This window comes from Nannizzia gypsea, genomic scaffold (assembly GCF_000150975.2).
Source record: "Nannizzia gypsea CBS 118893 supercont1.1 genomic scaffold, whole genome shotgun sequence".
NCBI lineage: Eukaryota > Fungi > Ascomycota > Eurotiomycetes > Onygenales > Arthrodermataceae > Nannizzia > Nannizzia gypsea.
Genome location: NW_003345201.1, coordinates 3877031 through 3890805, shown reverse-complemented (window position 1 = coordinate 3890805; position 13775 = coordinate 3877031). Strand labels below are relative to the sequence as shown.

Below are 13775 nucleotides of genomic sequence, written 5' to 3'. Positions count from 1 at the left end.
ACCCCAGATACACATGCACGAGAACAAGTCCTAATAGGCTAGGATTCACTATAAGTGCATATAGTGTCTGCTTTACCCGGCTGTGAACTTTGATGCGGTCGTGGAGGAGCCATCTTGCGGCCACCTAGGGATATACCTCACTGGATACCCGTTATCCCATGATATAAATGCTAGATCTTGGACCTTTCAGCCATGGATCTACTTCTTTCGAAAGTAGGTTGTTTTAGCTAAGCTGGAATATATGATTATCCCACTCAGTGGGAGTTGACCCTTGCAACTGACCGTTTCGCCCACAGATCACCCAGCAGGCTATGAACTATGCCATCCGGTATGATTCTAGATAATTCATATACAAAAGTAAAACAAAGGAAAGACGTGAAAAATACTGACTTATGGCAGGTCTGGTATAGCCATAACGGCTACATACGCATTACGCCAGTCTTCAAAGTTGCTCAAGGTGAGCTAGCTGTTTACTCCAGCATACATGTAATCTCAGGGGAGTCTGCTAACACCCAAAATAGAAAGTCGATGGAGCCGAGCGAGAGGAGCTAAGGACTCTCCAAAATCGCCTTCAAAGCAAAATACAAGTAGGTACACTAGTTCCACCTCTTCTTCATGAGAACACGGTTCGGTTGACTTTACTAGATTATATCTCCCGCTATTGATATGATTGAGCTCATGTAGGGTTGACCATCCCACCTTATACATTTATCTGTTATGATTGTCCAATCCTAATCTGAGCGTCACTATAGTGCAGCAAGAGGCAACACTTCTCTTGAATCTGCTGTCAATCTTACAAAGGCACTAAGATTAGATATTCAGAATCTAGGCCAACGATTAGCCCACGTCGTTGGTAATGAAGAGGCTCATGGGAAAAGAGCGTCGGCCAAGCGTCGAGTGCAACTTGACGCTGAGATAAATGCTGTCATGATGGAGATAAGAACTCTTCTGGATCGCATCGAGGACGCAGTACCGCTCATAAATTTAGCGATCACTACTTCAGGGGCAAGATTGTCGACTACATTACCTTCTACTGTCTCACCGTCTCGGCTACTGCAGGCTAGCACATTTCTAACAGCTGGTGACACTCAATACTCTTTAACACCAACCCGCTCAGTGCAGGTTGGCCCCACCTTCACACTGTCTGTATATCTACTGTTTGCAAGTCATGTTCGGCCGACAGACGAAGAGGGCATCCGGGAGACTACGTGGAAAGAAGCCATACACAAGGCGAGAGTGAAAATATGTCGCGTACCTATGGATGTGGTTCTCGCTGATCAATACGGAGAACAACGCAACATTCGGGGCGAGGCTAGAGCGGACGAATTTGCTTACCAGATACTTATTACTGAAGATCTTGATGATGGAAGAGTTCATGCGTTTGAGGATGACGAACCCAAGCCGGGACCTTTTGAAGGTGTAGCCCAGGCTGGCATTAGGGATGTTATACCCATACACCAGATATCCAAGATTTTTTACGCAGACACAGGAAAGATTCTAAACATTGGTACAGAAGGTGAAGCCAATAATCCCGTGCTTCTTCTCAAGCGAGATATAAATGCGGTTCCACCACGAGGAATGGTTGAACGAGAAGAACTTACTGGATACTTTAATCCCGAGGATAGTGACGAGCCTGAAACATCTGAGCCATATGACGATGAACAAGCACAGATCGATGCTCAACTGATGGGATCCCAAGGTATACATAAACCGCTTGATCCGGTACAATACAAAAACGATATCCCTGAACATTGGCGGTTCCCCCCTGGGCTCGACCTAGAATGGATAGCTCTTGAGGTCCACCAGGAAGAGGTCGAATCTGACGATGATGACAATGATGAAGTTGAAACAGAGACGGCTCCTGCTACAGCCACAAAAGAAGATGTGCTTGCTGACAATTTAGCGAAGCTGAGTATACCCAATAAGCATGAGTCAACCTCAAGCCAGATTGCTATTCCCCCTTCTTCAGTCCAACCAACATCGTCATTGACGGTGTCTAACCCTCTATTCAATAACATCCGAACCTCGCTATCACTGCTGGAAACATTATTGCGGCTTACCTCCCTTCAACAGTTTCAGCAACAATCCCATCTCTCCATCACAGATGAACTTCTCACATTCTTCCTCGAAGAGTCGTCTGCCACAGGAGCAGGTGGAGATGAACACCATAGACAGCGAGTCCGATCCGAAGCGAGAAGAAAGGTCGGATGGGATCCATACGATGAAAGCCCTCTAAAGCCGCGTGGGGAAGACTATCAGTACCAGAATGAACATGGATCTGTCGCAAGCACTCCATTGAGGCCCCGGATGCAGTCTATAGACCCAGACGAAGGTTTTGATGAAGTAACTACTCAAATGAGGAGCAAACATGTCGGTAGATATCACGAATCACCACGGAGTAGGCGACGGAGAGAATCATCACATCCATTATCGCCTTCTATTCCGCATCCCTCGACTCCTGCATCGCCGTCTCCTAAGGAGAACGACACTGATGACAATGATAGAAAATTGTCAGCTCTCGGACGACAGGCTCCCTCGAACAAGCCTCACAGGGCAAACGACTCATTTCTAAGAACCCAATCAGCAACAAGACATAACTAAACAACATTTGAATATAATATAGTTTTTAGATAGCGTTTTTCTCAGAAGGATAGAGGATAATAGCTTGTTTCTTTTGTATTATGTAGCAATCTACCCACTCCAAAGACAATGCTAAATATAGCAAGGCTCAGGAATAATAGCGCTATTTACATATAAGCGCAGTCAAATTCAATACTTATTCGGCTAAGTATAGTGCGTACTGGTCCTGACATTAGTCACACAACGCGGTGGTTGGCTTGTTGTTCCCTTCATGATTCTCGAGTCACCCACCATTAAAAATGAGGCTCAACAATGAGCCAATGAGAATCTTTAACAAGTTACACCAGATCCACTTCCCGCAACCTTAAATTTACTCCCAGAGTAAGGGTGAAGGAAAGGGGACACGAAATATTTATATCCCTTTTAAATCCTTATTTTAAGTTTAAGCATTAATTCAATTTTCAATGTTAACTTCCGTTATACACACCGCTCCAACAGCTAACTAGTGTAAGATAGCGACCCGCATACCCAGTACGGCCAAACATACAATGTATCCTTGCTATCTTAAGATGCTCAATCATAGCTCAAGATACTGCCCTGACGGACATAAAGGTCCAAGGTAGCCTTCTTATTTGACTAGTCTAGAGGCATAAAAGTCACGGGCATTGTCACATGTTATACCCTTGGGCAGCCTATGAATGGAGAATGTGAGTATAGCTCGATAATAAAACAGGGTAGCCGTGGCAAGACGTACTTAGCAGGAGCCAGAAAGCGCTGGAAACAAATAATGTCTCCATTACCAATTTCCAATTGCTTCATGGTTTTCTTCTCGTCCATTTTATCTATCAAGGTTGGTTTAATTTCCTATCACATTGCTCAGTTAGCCTATAGGGTGCATTAAACGTTCAATGTCTACGACCATACGTACCTCATAATAAGAGATAGGAGTGCTAGGCTCCCATTCCATTGCTTTGCAGATTGCGGGGGACAGGTCATCAGGTTTGTCATCCGGCTTGATATAGATGGAAGAAAGCCCGGTAATTGTCTGTTTTATTACGTCAAAGTACTTTAGAAACACCAGAGACGAATTGGGGCTATTTCTGTCTCCATAAAGACAGTCGTAACTTTCAACCCAGAGCTGGAATTCCTGTGGAAGTCTAGGATAATGCATCTTCCTTACATCTCCCATCGTCATCCGGGGTTCTAGGGGTGTGCCAGTTGGCCGAATGGTACCATTTTGTCGAGTTACCATCGGCCAAATTCTAATGTCTCTTCCAGGTATATTCAGGGCATTTGTTACCGTAGTAGCAAGTTCCTGTACCTGCATGTTTTCTGGAAGATTATGGTACAGCAGAGAACTCGCTGACTTACCGTCGGTTGCAGTTTTGGGGGCTAAGTCGAGCCCATGGTGGTTCTGGAAGTCATTGATAGAGAAGAGCTTAATGTTGATTCCACTATCTGTAGAAGAATTGGCCTTGATTTCCTTGCTCTGTGCGTTAATTGCCGCTGCTTCCTCCTTGGCAAGACCAGAATCATAGAAACCTCTCAAATGAGCTTGCTCTCCATAGGCAGCAGGCGAAGGATAAATCCTTGGGGGGATTTGGTCTTGTAGTACGTCCGCTAAAACGCGGTTGGCTTCGGATTTCCGTATATAGATCAACATGGTGGCCGTTTTCTCTTGATATTTGTTTGAATTATAATAAGGCTCCAAGGCCTTGTGAGGTAATTGTACTTGATTGGCCTTTAAGACTCCGAAATTGTCATCCATAGCTTCCCTCATTGTAGCCAATGTAACTCTGTCATCATCAAACTTATAGAAGTGTCCATCTGGCTTCGGCCTGATGAAGGTATAATAGTGGGCATTAGATGGGCTACTTGCATGTACCACAACACCAAAGAGAATATAGTTCCATGGCTGGGATTTATCAGCTTCGTTGGAGAGAAATGGTGACATGTCAATTTCTTCTGGAAATTCGTGATAGTCCGTAAGCTTTGTCATTTTTCCAGCATTAATGTCAAATTCCACTCTGTTAAGGTAGAAAGTGAGAACCCATGGAAAATGGTTAAATGTGGTATGCGTATCCACATCTTTTGTCCCCTCTATGGCCCCGGTGTCAAAGTCCTTAATAAGTTTAACAGAGGTGTAATCTTTCAAGCTATCCATTAGTGTTCGGTGGCCGCGGATATGGAGCTCTATATGAGTGAGTTCTTCCTCCTTTGGGGGAACCTTAATGCCGGACATCTTCCTCGTGCTCTTGATAGTAAAAAGCTTGTTGAAGGCATCGCGGCAAGGGGTAACCTCAAGCCTTTTCGCGACATTGTATAATAAAATGCTTGAAAACTCCTGCGCATCTTGTGGTTCAAAGAGGTGCCTTGCCCCCCAGCCAAAAGAGTCCGTAAGTTTGATTGGCGAGATAGCGGATTCCCTGGTCTGGAGTAAGCAAAAGACATGCTGCAGCGCCCAGGCTTTATCCGCTGGCTCATGTATAGCCGTTGGCGCTTGGTACATTGTCTGTTACTCATGTTACTCGTGGAAATCAGAAATACCTAATTAGGCTAATTAGTTACAGCTACTAACCTTTCTGAACAATGAGATGTGGTATAAAATTTGTACAACGCAGCTCAGATAGTCGGTCGCGCCTAAATTTCTTACCCCAACCATGCCAGTGACGCTCTTTGAATCGTATCTATCCAGATAATATCAGCTTCAAGCCACAGCCAAAATAGAAGAAAAACACTGTTGTGTTTATATACTTAACAAAATTATGCCATAACAAGCCCGTTGGGTCCTTGATAACCCGGACGTAAGCTGTTATTTTAACACTTTCGGTACCTGAAAAGGGGGATCCAGGCTCTTCCAATGATGCGGAAGGCTTTTTACGTTCGCAAAATCTGGTGAACCCCCAATCTGGCTCATCGGCGTTAAACCTATGGGCAGCAGCTATTATCTAGATTAGTCGATTTTTCGGGCTGAGGTATGCCTGGGGAAGTTTGACCGTGGGAAACATAATTTGAGGGATTCTTTGGATCCCACAAAACCAGAGCAAACTGGACACAGGCATGCCAATCTTTTGAAGGCAGGCTAGTGTCAATGCATCGCTGGAAATACATGGATACTTTGTCCACGCCGTTTCCCTGGGGGTAGAGAAGAATTTGCCTAGTTGCCAATATCAGCATAAAGGTCGCCTTCGTGAAAAACGGCTCGTAAGTTAATTTGAAACGCACCACGAGCCACTTCCACACTGAAATGGTTTACCAAGCTCTCTCTGTTGTAAGCTTGTCCAATCCTGGATAGCCCAAGTGTTGTGGGTTTGCTCCTGGGTCTCGAGGCCGTTTCCGAGAGGCAGCAACTCTGCCATCATAGCAGTATCTATATGGCATCCATCCCTAAGCAATTTGGCCTTTCATGATATACATAGTGTCGGGTATCTCACGGTCAGAAGCAGATGGTTTTGCAGCTGGTGTAGGCACAGCTGGCCTAAAGGCCAGATTTGTAGTGGTCATGATTATTTATTTCCCTTTCCACGTCGTATATCTGAAGATTGGATGATGGGTAGAATAACCTAGGATAATCTTGAGTCGGTATCTGCAGAGACCATCTCCCAGCACTTTTCTGTAACCTTGGTTCCCCTCAAAGGGAAAAAGTAATTATCTTCGTTAGTTAATCATCGTCTAGTTAGTTATTGGGCCAACGTCATGTGAAGCTGCGGCTTTATCTAGATGTGAATACGAGGTGCTCCCCACCACTCTTTTGGGAGAAGTAGCTCCCCCAAGATATTTAATGGAGGCCTTGGAAGATGTTGATACGAACCTCTCTCTCATAGAAAAGGCCCCGAATGCAATACCGAGACGCTAAGAGCAATAGTTCAAGAATATCATTTGCCGACCGATCCAAGATACACTAACAGCAACAAGGCCAGGATATCAAGAACAAAGCTAATCACCAAATTAAATAGGAAAAAGGAGGTCAATGGAAAAGAATCAAATTGAAACCCCAAGGAGTAACGAAGCCCGCATGCGCCAAAGGACACCAAACCCAAACGTACGAAATAAAGAATTCATTTGCATGGACCAAGCGCTGGCTGCAACATGCAATCACTCCCAGTCTTCTTCATCACTATCATCGTCCTTGGCTGGTGCGCTGGATAGTTTCTCCTTCGGGCTACTAGGAGAATGGCTTGTGGCACCGCTAACAAGATCGTAGCTTGCATCGCTCCCAGCTTGAGATTGGAGGTCATTCGAACGGCGCGGATCTTCGGGTTGTAGATGTTCGTTGCTTTGTGTACTGCCCGTTGTAACTTTGCTAGATGGTTTCGAAGGAGATGCAGCTTGTGGAGTGGCAGGGGAGTCGGAGTCGGAATCTTCGTCCCATGCAACTTCTTCATCTTCGTCCGTAGATGCTTTTTTCTAGTTAGTATATTATCATAAATACGTTGCTGTAGAAAGGTACTGTCTTACCCTTCAGTAGATCCTTTCGTCTTTTTCTCCTCCGTCTCAATAACAAGTCGTAGGAAATAGTATCGACGCCAGAAGTCACTGTATTCGACTTTCTCCGGGACGAGTGCCTCCATAGCCTTACGAAGCTCAGGGTATTTCTCTAGATCTGTTGCAATGTTCTCTGTCTTCTTCTCGACTTCGAAGTTATCCTTGAACATGTCCCACTCCTTACTGGCGGGGTCCTCTGAGAACCCTTCTAAGCTAGAGTGGATGGCATGAAGCTGAGCCTCAAATCGGGTAGTATGTATAACCCTCTTACCATCCGAGTCTCTGCTCTCAAAAAGTACTTTTCCATCCGTTTTCTCGTCTGTTGAACTAGGCGGGGCAATGCTGACGGCCTCACGTAGGAAGTTCCGAATATTCGTGCCAAACTTGAGTAGAGCTTCATCTGCTGCATCCTCAGCCTTCTCGAGATCCTTTAGTCGTTTGGCCGCTTCTGAACGGAACCGTGAAATGAATCCTTCGCCTTCTGCCTCTGCACTATCGCTGCCAGTACCTGCTTTATCACTCGGTTTTATCGTTGCCGCATCATCGGCCGTTGACGGCTCGCCTCTATCTCCTACCGCTTCGTCCGTTTCATCATTCGTGTTTAATCCGCTAATCGAAAGGCCTCTCGTTCGGTCAATTAGGGTAGCCCTCAGGCCGGTGAATCCCCTGATGGCTTCCTCACTCGCTGCGGTGTACTCCTGGCGAGCACCCTCGTAATAAGTCTCTGACTGCTTCCGTACATTGCTCCACAGCCCACCAAGACGGGCACCCCATGGTTGGGCTGATATCAGACGAAGAGAGTCTTGTAATTCGCTGGTCAAGTCTTGCCGCTGGCCAGAGGAGGACGATGACTCGCCGGGGCTATCGGAGTCATGGGGGTTGCCGGAGGAAGCGAGGCTCTCCTCCTGGATGTGGTCGTAAGCTACATCCATAGCTACAGTAAGACCATATGTGACTGACGTGAGTGAGATCGAGGCAGGATGTCAACGGTGAGAGGCACGATGTAGCTTGAAGCTGTGAAGATATCGTGGTTTGTTGTAAACATGGGCGATGTTCTCATCACATGGCAGGCGCCCTAACCAGAGCTAACTAATTAATAACTAAATAATTTTGTTAGTCTATTGAAACAACTTAGCATGATAACTACCAAACTACAAAATTGAGGACCCAATAACCATCTAATATTGAAGCTCGCCAATATATTCAATGACTAAGATTCATAACTAGTATTATACAGTGAATATATGGGATATATGCATCGGATTGGTGTATCTGACCTCTGGGACATAACCAGCAAACCTGCCGCGAGGGTCCCAGCTGGTACAACAGCGCAACTAGCGCAGTGAGCTTAATGACCACAGAAATCGCAGAGCAACCATAGTGTCCAAGAAGCAGCCCCAAGGTTAAGGGGATAGCACGGAGAAAGGGGCAAGATTGTCGATCTAGCCCAGGAGCAAGTTAACTAACTTTGATGCCGCGCGGCATGGTCATTAAGGTCATTAAGATCGTTATTATGGGACCCTGAAATCCAGGCTGGTGGTCCCGGGATGCTTTCCAGTAAACTCTCGGTGAGGAGTTGACTGCAAGTTATTATCCTCCGGGACCCATTCTCTGTCTCCAAGGTCTGTGAACTAGGAACTTCCACTTCCACCTCCTCTTGGGAACGTTGAGATGATTCTACTTGGACCACCGGTGATAGAGACAACGGAGGCTGATTAGGTTCTGTATCGCTTTGGTGCGTAGAGCTGGCATTCTCGCACTCGACCCGTGGACGTCCTTTGGCCGGAATTTCCTGGCTACCAGAATCAAAGGTAGGCAAAGGGTTAGGTTGCGAAGATTCAACGATCTCCGTATCCCTCGCAGATTCGGAGACGTCCCTTAATAATTGTGATGGATGAAATTTCTCAAAGGCATAGCTCATCGGTTGGCGTGTATAGTACAGAGACATTGTGTCAGACATGTAAGTCGAAGTTGGGAGATTCTGACTTGACTGCTCAGTATTACACTCGGGTGCGAGCAGCGGAGTATCTCGACCACTTGAATCCCCAAGTTTCCGTGCTCCACTAATTCCAGGCAGATTCGAGCACTCGTCTTCGATAGAGTCGAGTTCCGCTTCACCGTCGGTTTCATAAACAATGCTTTCCGGTTGCCTTCGGTTTAGAGTTTGGACCTCTTCTATCTGGCGCTCCCTACGTGCTGCATTGAACCGGGAACAAATTTCCTCCCTAAAGGAGACTGACGGGTCGGAAACGGCTTTTGGGGAAGATAGAACAGAGGCTGGGCTTCCCGGAGCAGAATAATTACCAACGAAGCCATCATCAAGCACAACCTGAGAATCATAATCGTTTGCATCGAACCTGAGCAATGACCTTCTGCGTTTGTTGGGTGATGGGGAGAGGAGAACTTCAGGAGAAGCCAACGACAGTCGAAGAGGATTATTCTTCATATTCCTCGGAGTTCTCGGGCTGTTCAAGGTGATTTCAGGGCTTTCTGGAGACTGAGACGAAGGGATGACCCGAGATGTTTGCTTCCGAGGCGTAACAGGATTAGCTGGGGGTAGCATCTCGCCATGTCCAGGGGCCTTTTCTGAAAGTATTGTCTGATAGGATGGCTCCTGTTTCGCCAACATCGCTTCCACTCCGTTTTCGCCCTTGTTGGAAACATTATCAACTGGTGGGTTAAAGGAGCCATCTTCATCCACAACATTTTCAGCACACTCCAGGATGCTCTCCATCTCAACGCCGCGTCTTTTTCGTGGGTGCCTAGCATGATCTCCAGTATCACTCCTTTCAGGACGAGGATGTGTCCAGTCAACGTTTACCATCTGCGTCAACGTTCTGTTCGGTCTATGGTCTTGTCGCCTCTTCCCCTTCTTTCCATGATTCTCCATAGTTTGTTTCTTTGGTTTTTGACCCTCAATCTCACTGCAGCGAGAGGCCTCTGCTTCAAGAAGCTGGAAGTCGCCATTGGCGTCATCGCTATCCGAAGAGTCATGCGGCAGGACAAAGTTAAGCTGAGTTAACGTCTTCTGGCTCCTAGTATTCCCACCCAGGGCAAGGCGATGTTGCCTTTGCCGATTGCGAGAGCGCGACGGATAGTTTCTCCTGCGAAGGGCATGTCGAGATTTGGCCACGCTGGGCCGTCCAGCAGTAGTCCTACTGGCAGACACCGGCCGGGTCATAATGAAAACATGAGGCAGCTTCAGTATGCCGAGTTGAACCCAAGCCGAGTTCAAGTTGGGTTCAAGTTGAGTCCAAAGTTGAGCCGCAAAAGGTCCACTTCAATTCTCGCGTTTTTATATTGAATAATTTCGCGACGCGTCTTGATTATGTAATACTAATAACACTGGGTACAGAGCGAAAAGAAAGATAAAACTTATAGTAACAGAACATAACTGCGTGTGTGTACAATCACAGCCGTTGTTTCTCTAGATGATTAGTTTAGTTATTTGGAGATGCGTTAATCAGATAGCAGCCATTCTGGCTCAGCGTTATCATCCTCAGGGTCGTGGGATATCATGGAACTGCGGTCTATATCGCTGTCAGAATCAACGTGCACCAGTTCCGGCAGCCCCGAGACCTCTCTTTCAGGAGAATCAACAGTCACTGAAGCCGAACGGGTTCCGTCTGCAGGTTGAGAGCTTCTAGATTCCATGGTATCCTGCTGTCCAAGCCCAGTTGAAATGATGGAAGGTTCTCTCCAGGCCTGCTCTTCTTTCGGGACGACAACCAGAGTATATCGGGACTGTGAGGCAGATGGTACGGGCTCTCTTCTCTGCAAGGGCCTATTAGCAATGTCTCCTGGGAAGGCTGGCTGTGATGTTTCTGGTTCTACCATGAAGCCACCACCAATGTCTTCCTGTATGCTCCGGCTGCCTTCCACCGATTCATGCAGTGCGTAAGGCTCGCCTATAGCATTATTGGCAGTGGGCAATGCTGGGACAACATAATCATCTTCAGGTAGGAACCCGCCGGCTTGCTCCTCTGCCCCATGCACCTCTTGCAACAAGTCTTCTCGACCACTAACCCCATCAGTTCTATAACTATTCACCCGCTCAAGAACTCGAAGTTTGATCAAGAACAGCTTCCACATATGAAGAGCAGCCATGGTCCGACGGGTTTCTTCTGTCTGTTGCCTTTCATAACCAATCCCTAAAATGATGGCTTCAAGAGCGTCTCGGTACTCGGTCGCAGCAACAATTCCGTCTATGACAGCTGTACCGTGACGCTTTTTAAACTTGAAGCCGACGACTGCATCAGCATAATCAATGCGTAATATCTTAGCTGCTTCAGCAGCATCCGGATGCCTGAGATGAAAGCCCCCCTGTGGTACCATTGAAGGTATATAAACGTCAATATTCCCAAACTCATTTCTAGGTACCTTCCCATCGATGACCGGCTCTGGAACATATAACTCTGTCTGATACGCAGCATACATGGGCGTATCGTGGCCTTCATCATCAGAATTGGACATATGCTGTCGCACTTGGCCTCGCGCTCTGACTCTCTTCAGCGGCTGTTCCCCAGCCTTAACCTTGCGCCCTTGTCGGTACCAGCCATCTGCGCTTTTGACAGAATGCACATCTGTCCGGCGGTATACAGATTCCAAAGGCGGAGCTTTCTTGTTCAATGACAACTTACTCAGGCCAACCTTTCCAATCTCCCGCTTTGGATATATAACTTCATTCCACCGCAAATGTTGTTCTAGAGCATATACAGGATGGTTCTTAAAATCCTGTACACTCTTGGGCATACCTTCACTTGCGGCCTTGGCTGTCAACTCCCCAAATTCTAGTTGATCTCGGTCCTCTGGGAATGGCAACTCAAGCGCTTGCATGGTGCGGTTCCACCATTTCTCCCCATCTTTTGTAGATTCAATTCGAGCTTTTCTTGTTTTTGAGTTAAACGACTTAGTGTATCGCCGGGTCACATCTCGTGCAAAGCCGTCTTCATTAAACGCAATTACATAGTTCATGTTATTGTAATTATCACTTGCAGGTGGCTCGAACAACGCAGGTTTACCCACAGTATTTGTAACTAGAGGATCAACGCATACCCACTTCTGCATTGCATGGTTAAATACCTCGACCCAGAACACTGGAAATAATGAATCTGGAGCTGGCACATCATCTGAGGAGAGGTCAGCTATTAAGTAATTTCGCAAAGGGAAAGGTTTTTCCGTACCTCTTGTCTGTGGTGCAGGGCTTTTAATATGCTTTGACGTGAATTGTGGTTGCCCAATCCTTCGCCGAGGAGTCGTATCTGAAGTACTGACATTCGCTGCAGCATTTACGCTAGAGCTCGGCGCATCATCTTCAGATACAAGTATGTAGTCTCTCGTCCGCTTTTTAGAAGACTCTCCCTTGGCCACACCAGTAAATGGCAAGGTTTGAAGGGAACAAACCAAACGTGTATCAACGCCAACTCCTCGCAGCATAGCACAAAATAGTTGAGCACCAAAGTCTCTCGAACCCTGCATTATTTCAGCATGTTTCCGAAAGTCAATTCTTGACTGCAATATTTCGGTAATCCCTTGCAACGCCTGTTTCTGGATGTTAGATGGTTAGTTATGCCGGTTTAATGGATCAAAGTAACGTTTTGTCAAAGGAAAGAGGCAAATCAGACAATTGGATCCTGAGCCGCGGAGCAATCCTCCAGCCAGTATGGTTTCCTCATCCCGGGTCCGGTAACTTTGAATCTTCGTCGAAAGGCTTCTGAAGAATGTAAAAGACCATCCACAAATGTAGTAGATCGGGTAAACTGTGGAAGATCCTCCTTAGGGTTCAAACACATGATAATATGTTTTGAAAGTATCCGGCGCAGTTTTTTCTGTTAGAGCAAAAGTTAGCAAACATCACTCCACGGGTAGGAGATACCACAAACATGAGTTTCCTCATCATTGCACCAAGTGTTTCGGAGCCTAACATGTCCAAGAAGACAAAGGATATGGACTTTATGGATCTCCAAACGCAGTTTCTTTTCAGCTCCAGTTACTGGCTTTCGTCTGATAGCGGCACCCTTCTTCCCAGAATCCTCTTCCTTTCCGAGAGTAATTTGCAATGGCTCTTGCTCTATATCATGTCCTGCTGGAAGCATCGACGGCAAAGAAGGGGTGGTGGACGGACCAGGTGGGCTAACATCCTCCCACTCAGGCTCTGATTCTTCTTCAGATGCATCAACATCGTAGACTGTTTGTGGAGGCATGGCTGTAGTCTTTTCTTTCTCCTCTTCAGATTTGGTCACAACCTCAGCAGCTTCGATTTCCCCACGCTCCCCTACCCTCCGTCGTTTATGAGGCGGGTTGTTTCTATGGGGTAAGGCTTGGGGTGCAGCCTGAGACTCATTCAGCATATCCTGATAGATCTCGGGTATGTCGTCATTTCCATTCGCTGGAGAGCCCGACGACGAGATCCTCCGCCTGAGTCCACCCCGTCGGCTCCGGCGAGTGGCAGGTGAAGAACCCTTCTTCGCCATGTCTGCTCAACCCGCGCAAACGAATGTTTCCTGTCGTTTTCGTTCATCAGGTCGTCAAGGCCACAGCCGGTTAAGCCAGGATGCACTTATGCACACACTACTTGGCGAATACGATCCACTGGCAGCAGTCCATAGCTGCTTGTCCTTCTCCTTCAAACCTATGGTGACTATGCAAGATGTTGGTATAATATCACGTCTATAGCCCACGGTCAGCTCGGGAAAATATCTTAAGGTTTC

The 13775-nt window shown here is 46.7% G+C and overlaps 5 protein-coding genes across 5 annotated transcripts; 1 reads left to right on the top strand and 4 right to left on the bottom strand.

The window, feature by feature from the left end:
• Nucleotides 1–311: 311 nt before the first annotated feature.
• On the top strand, nucleotides 312–2601 carry MGYG_01425 (ran-specific GTPase-activating protein 30; the record flags this gene model as incomplete). Its single annotated transcript, XM_003177299.1, has 5 exons — nucleotides 312–328; nucleotides 400–457; nucleotides 522–587; nucleotides 646–680; nucleotides 753–2601. 5 exons carry the CDS (start codon nucleotides 312–314, stop codon nucleotides 2599–2601), a joined length of 2025 nt encoding a protein of 674 aa, XP_003177347.1.
• A 607-nt stretch (nucleotides 2602–3208) lies between these two features.
• Nucleotides 3209–6084, bottom strand: MGYG_01424 (ubiquitin carboxyl-terminal hydrolase 21; the record flags this gene model as incomplete). Its single annotated transcript, XM_003177298.1, has 8 exons — nucleotides 3209–3272; nucleotides 3335–3444; nucleotides 3509–5092; nucleotides 5159–5267; nucleotides 5335–5521; nucleotides 5577–5737; nucleotides 5806–5950; nucleotides 6015–6084. The coding sequence occupies 8 exons, from the start codon at nucleotides 6082–6084 to the stop codon at nucleotides 3209–3211; spliced, it is 2430 nt and encodes an 809-aa protein (XP_003177346.1).
• Nucleotides 6085–6675: 591 nt separating this feature from the next.
• Nucleotides 6676–7997, bottom strand: MGYG_01423 (hypothetical protein; the record flags this gene model as incomplete). Its single annotated transcript, XM_003177297.1, has 2 exons — nucleotides 6676–6987; nucleotides 7083–7997. The coding sequence occupies 2 exons, from the start codon at nucleotides 7995–7997 to the stop codon at nucleotides 6676–6678; spliced, it is 1227 nt and encodes a 408-aa protein (XP_003177345.1).
• A 530-nt stretch (nucleotides 7998–8527) lies between these two features.
• Nucleotides 8528–10246, bottom strand: MGYG_01422 (hypothetical protein; the record flags this gene model as incomplete). Its single annotated transcript, XM_003177296.1, has 1 exon — nucleotides 8528–10246. One exon carries the CDS (start codon nucleotides 10244–10246, stop codon nucleotides 8528–8530), a length of 1719 nt encoding a protein of 572 aa, XP_003177344.1.
• A 278-nt stretch (nucleotides 10247–10524) lies between these two features.
• Nucleotides 10525–13538, bottom strand: MGYG_01421 (DNA repair protein rhp41; the record flags this gene model as incomplete). The annotated part of the gene is made up of 4 exons (XM_003177295.1): nucleotides 10525–12194; nucleotides 12249–12606; nucleotides 12690–12893; nucleotides 12948–13538. 4 exons carry the CDS (start codon nucleotides 13536–13538, stop codon nucleotides 10525–10527), a joined length of 2823 nt encoding a protein of 940 aa, XP_003177343.1.
• Nucleotides 13539–13775: the final 237 nt, after the last annotated feature.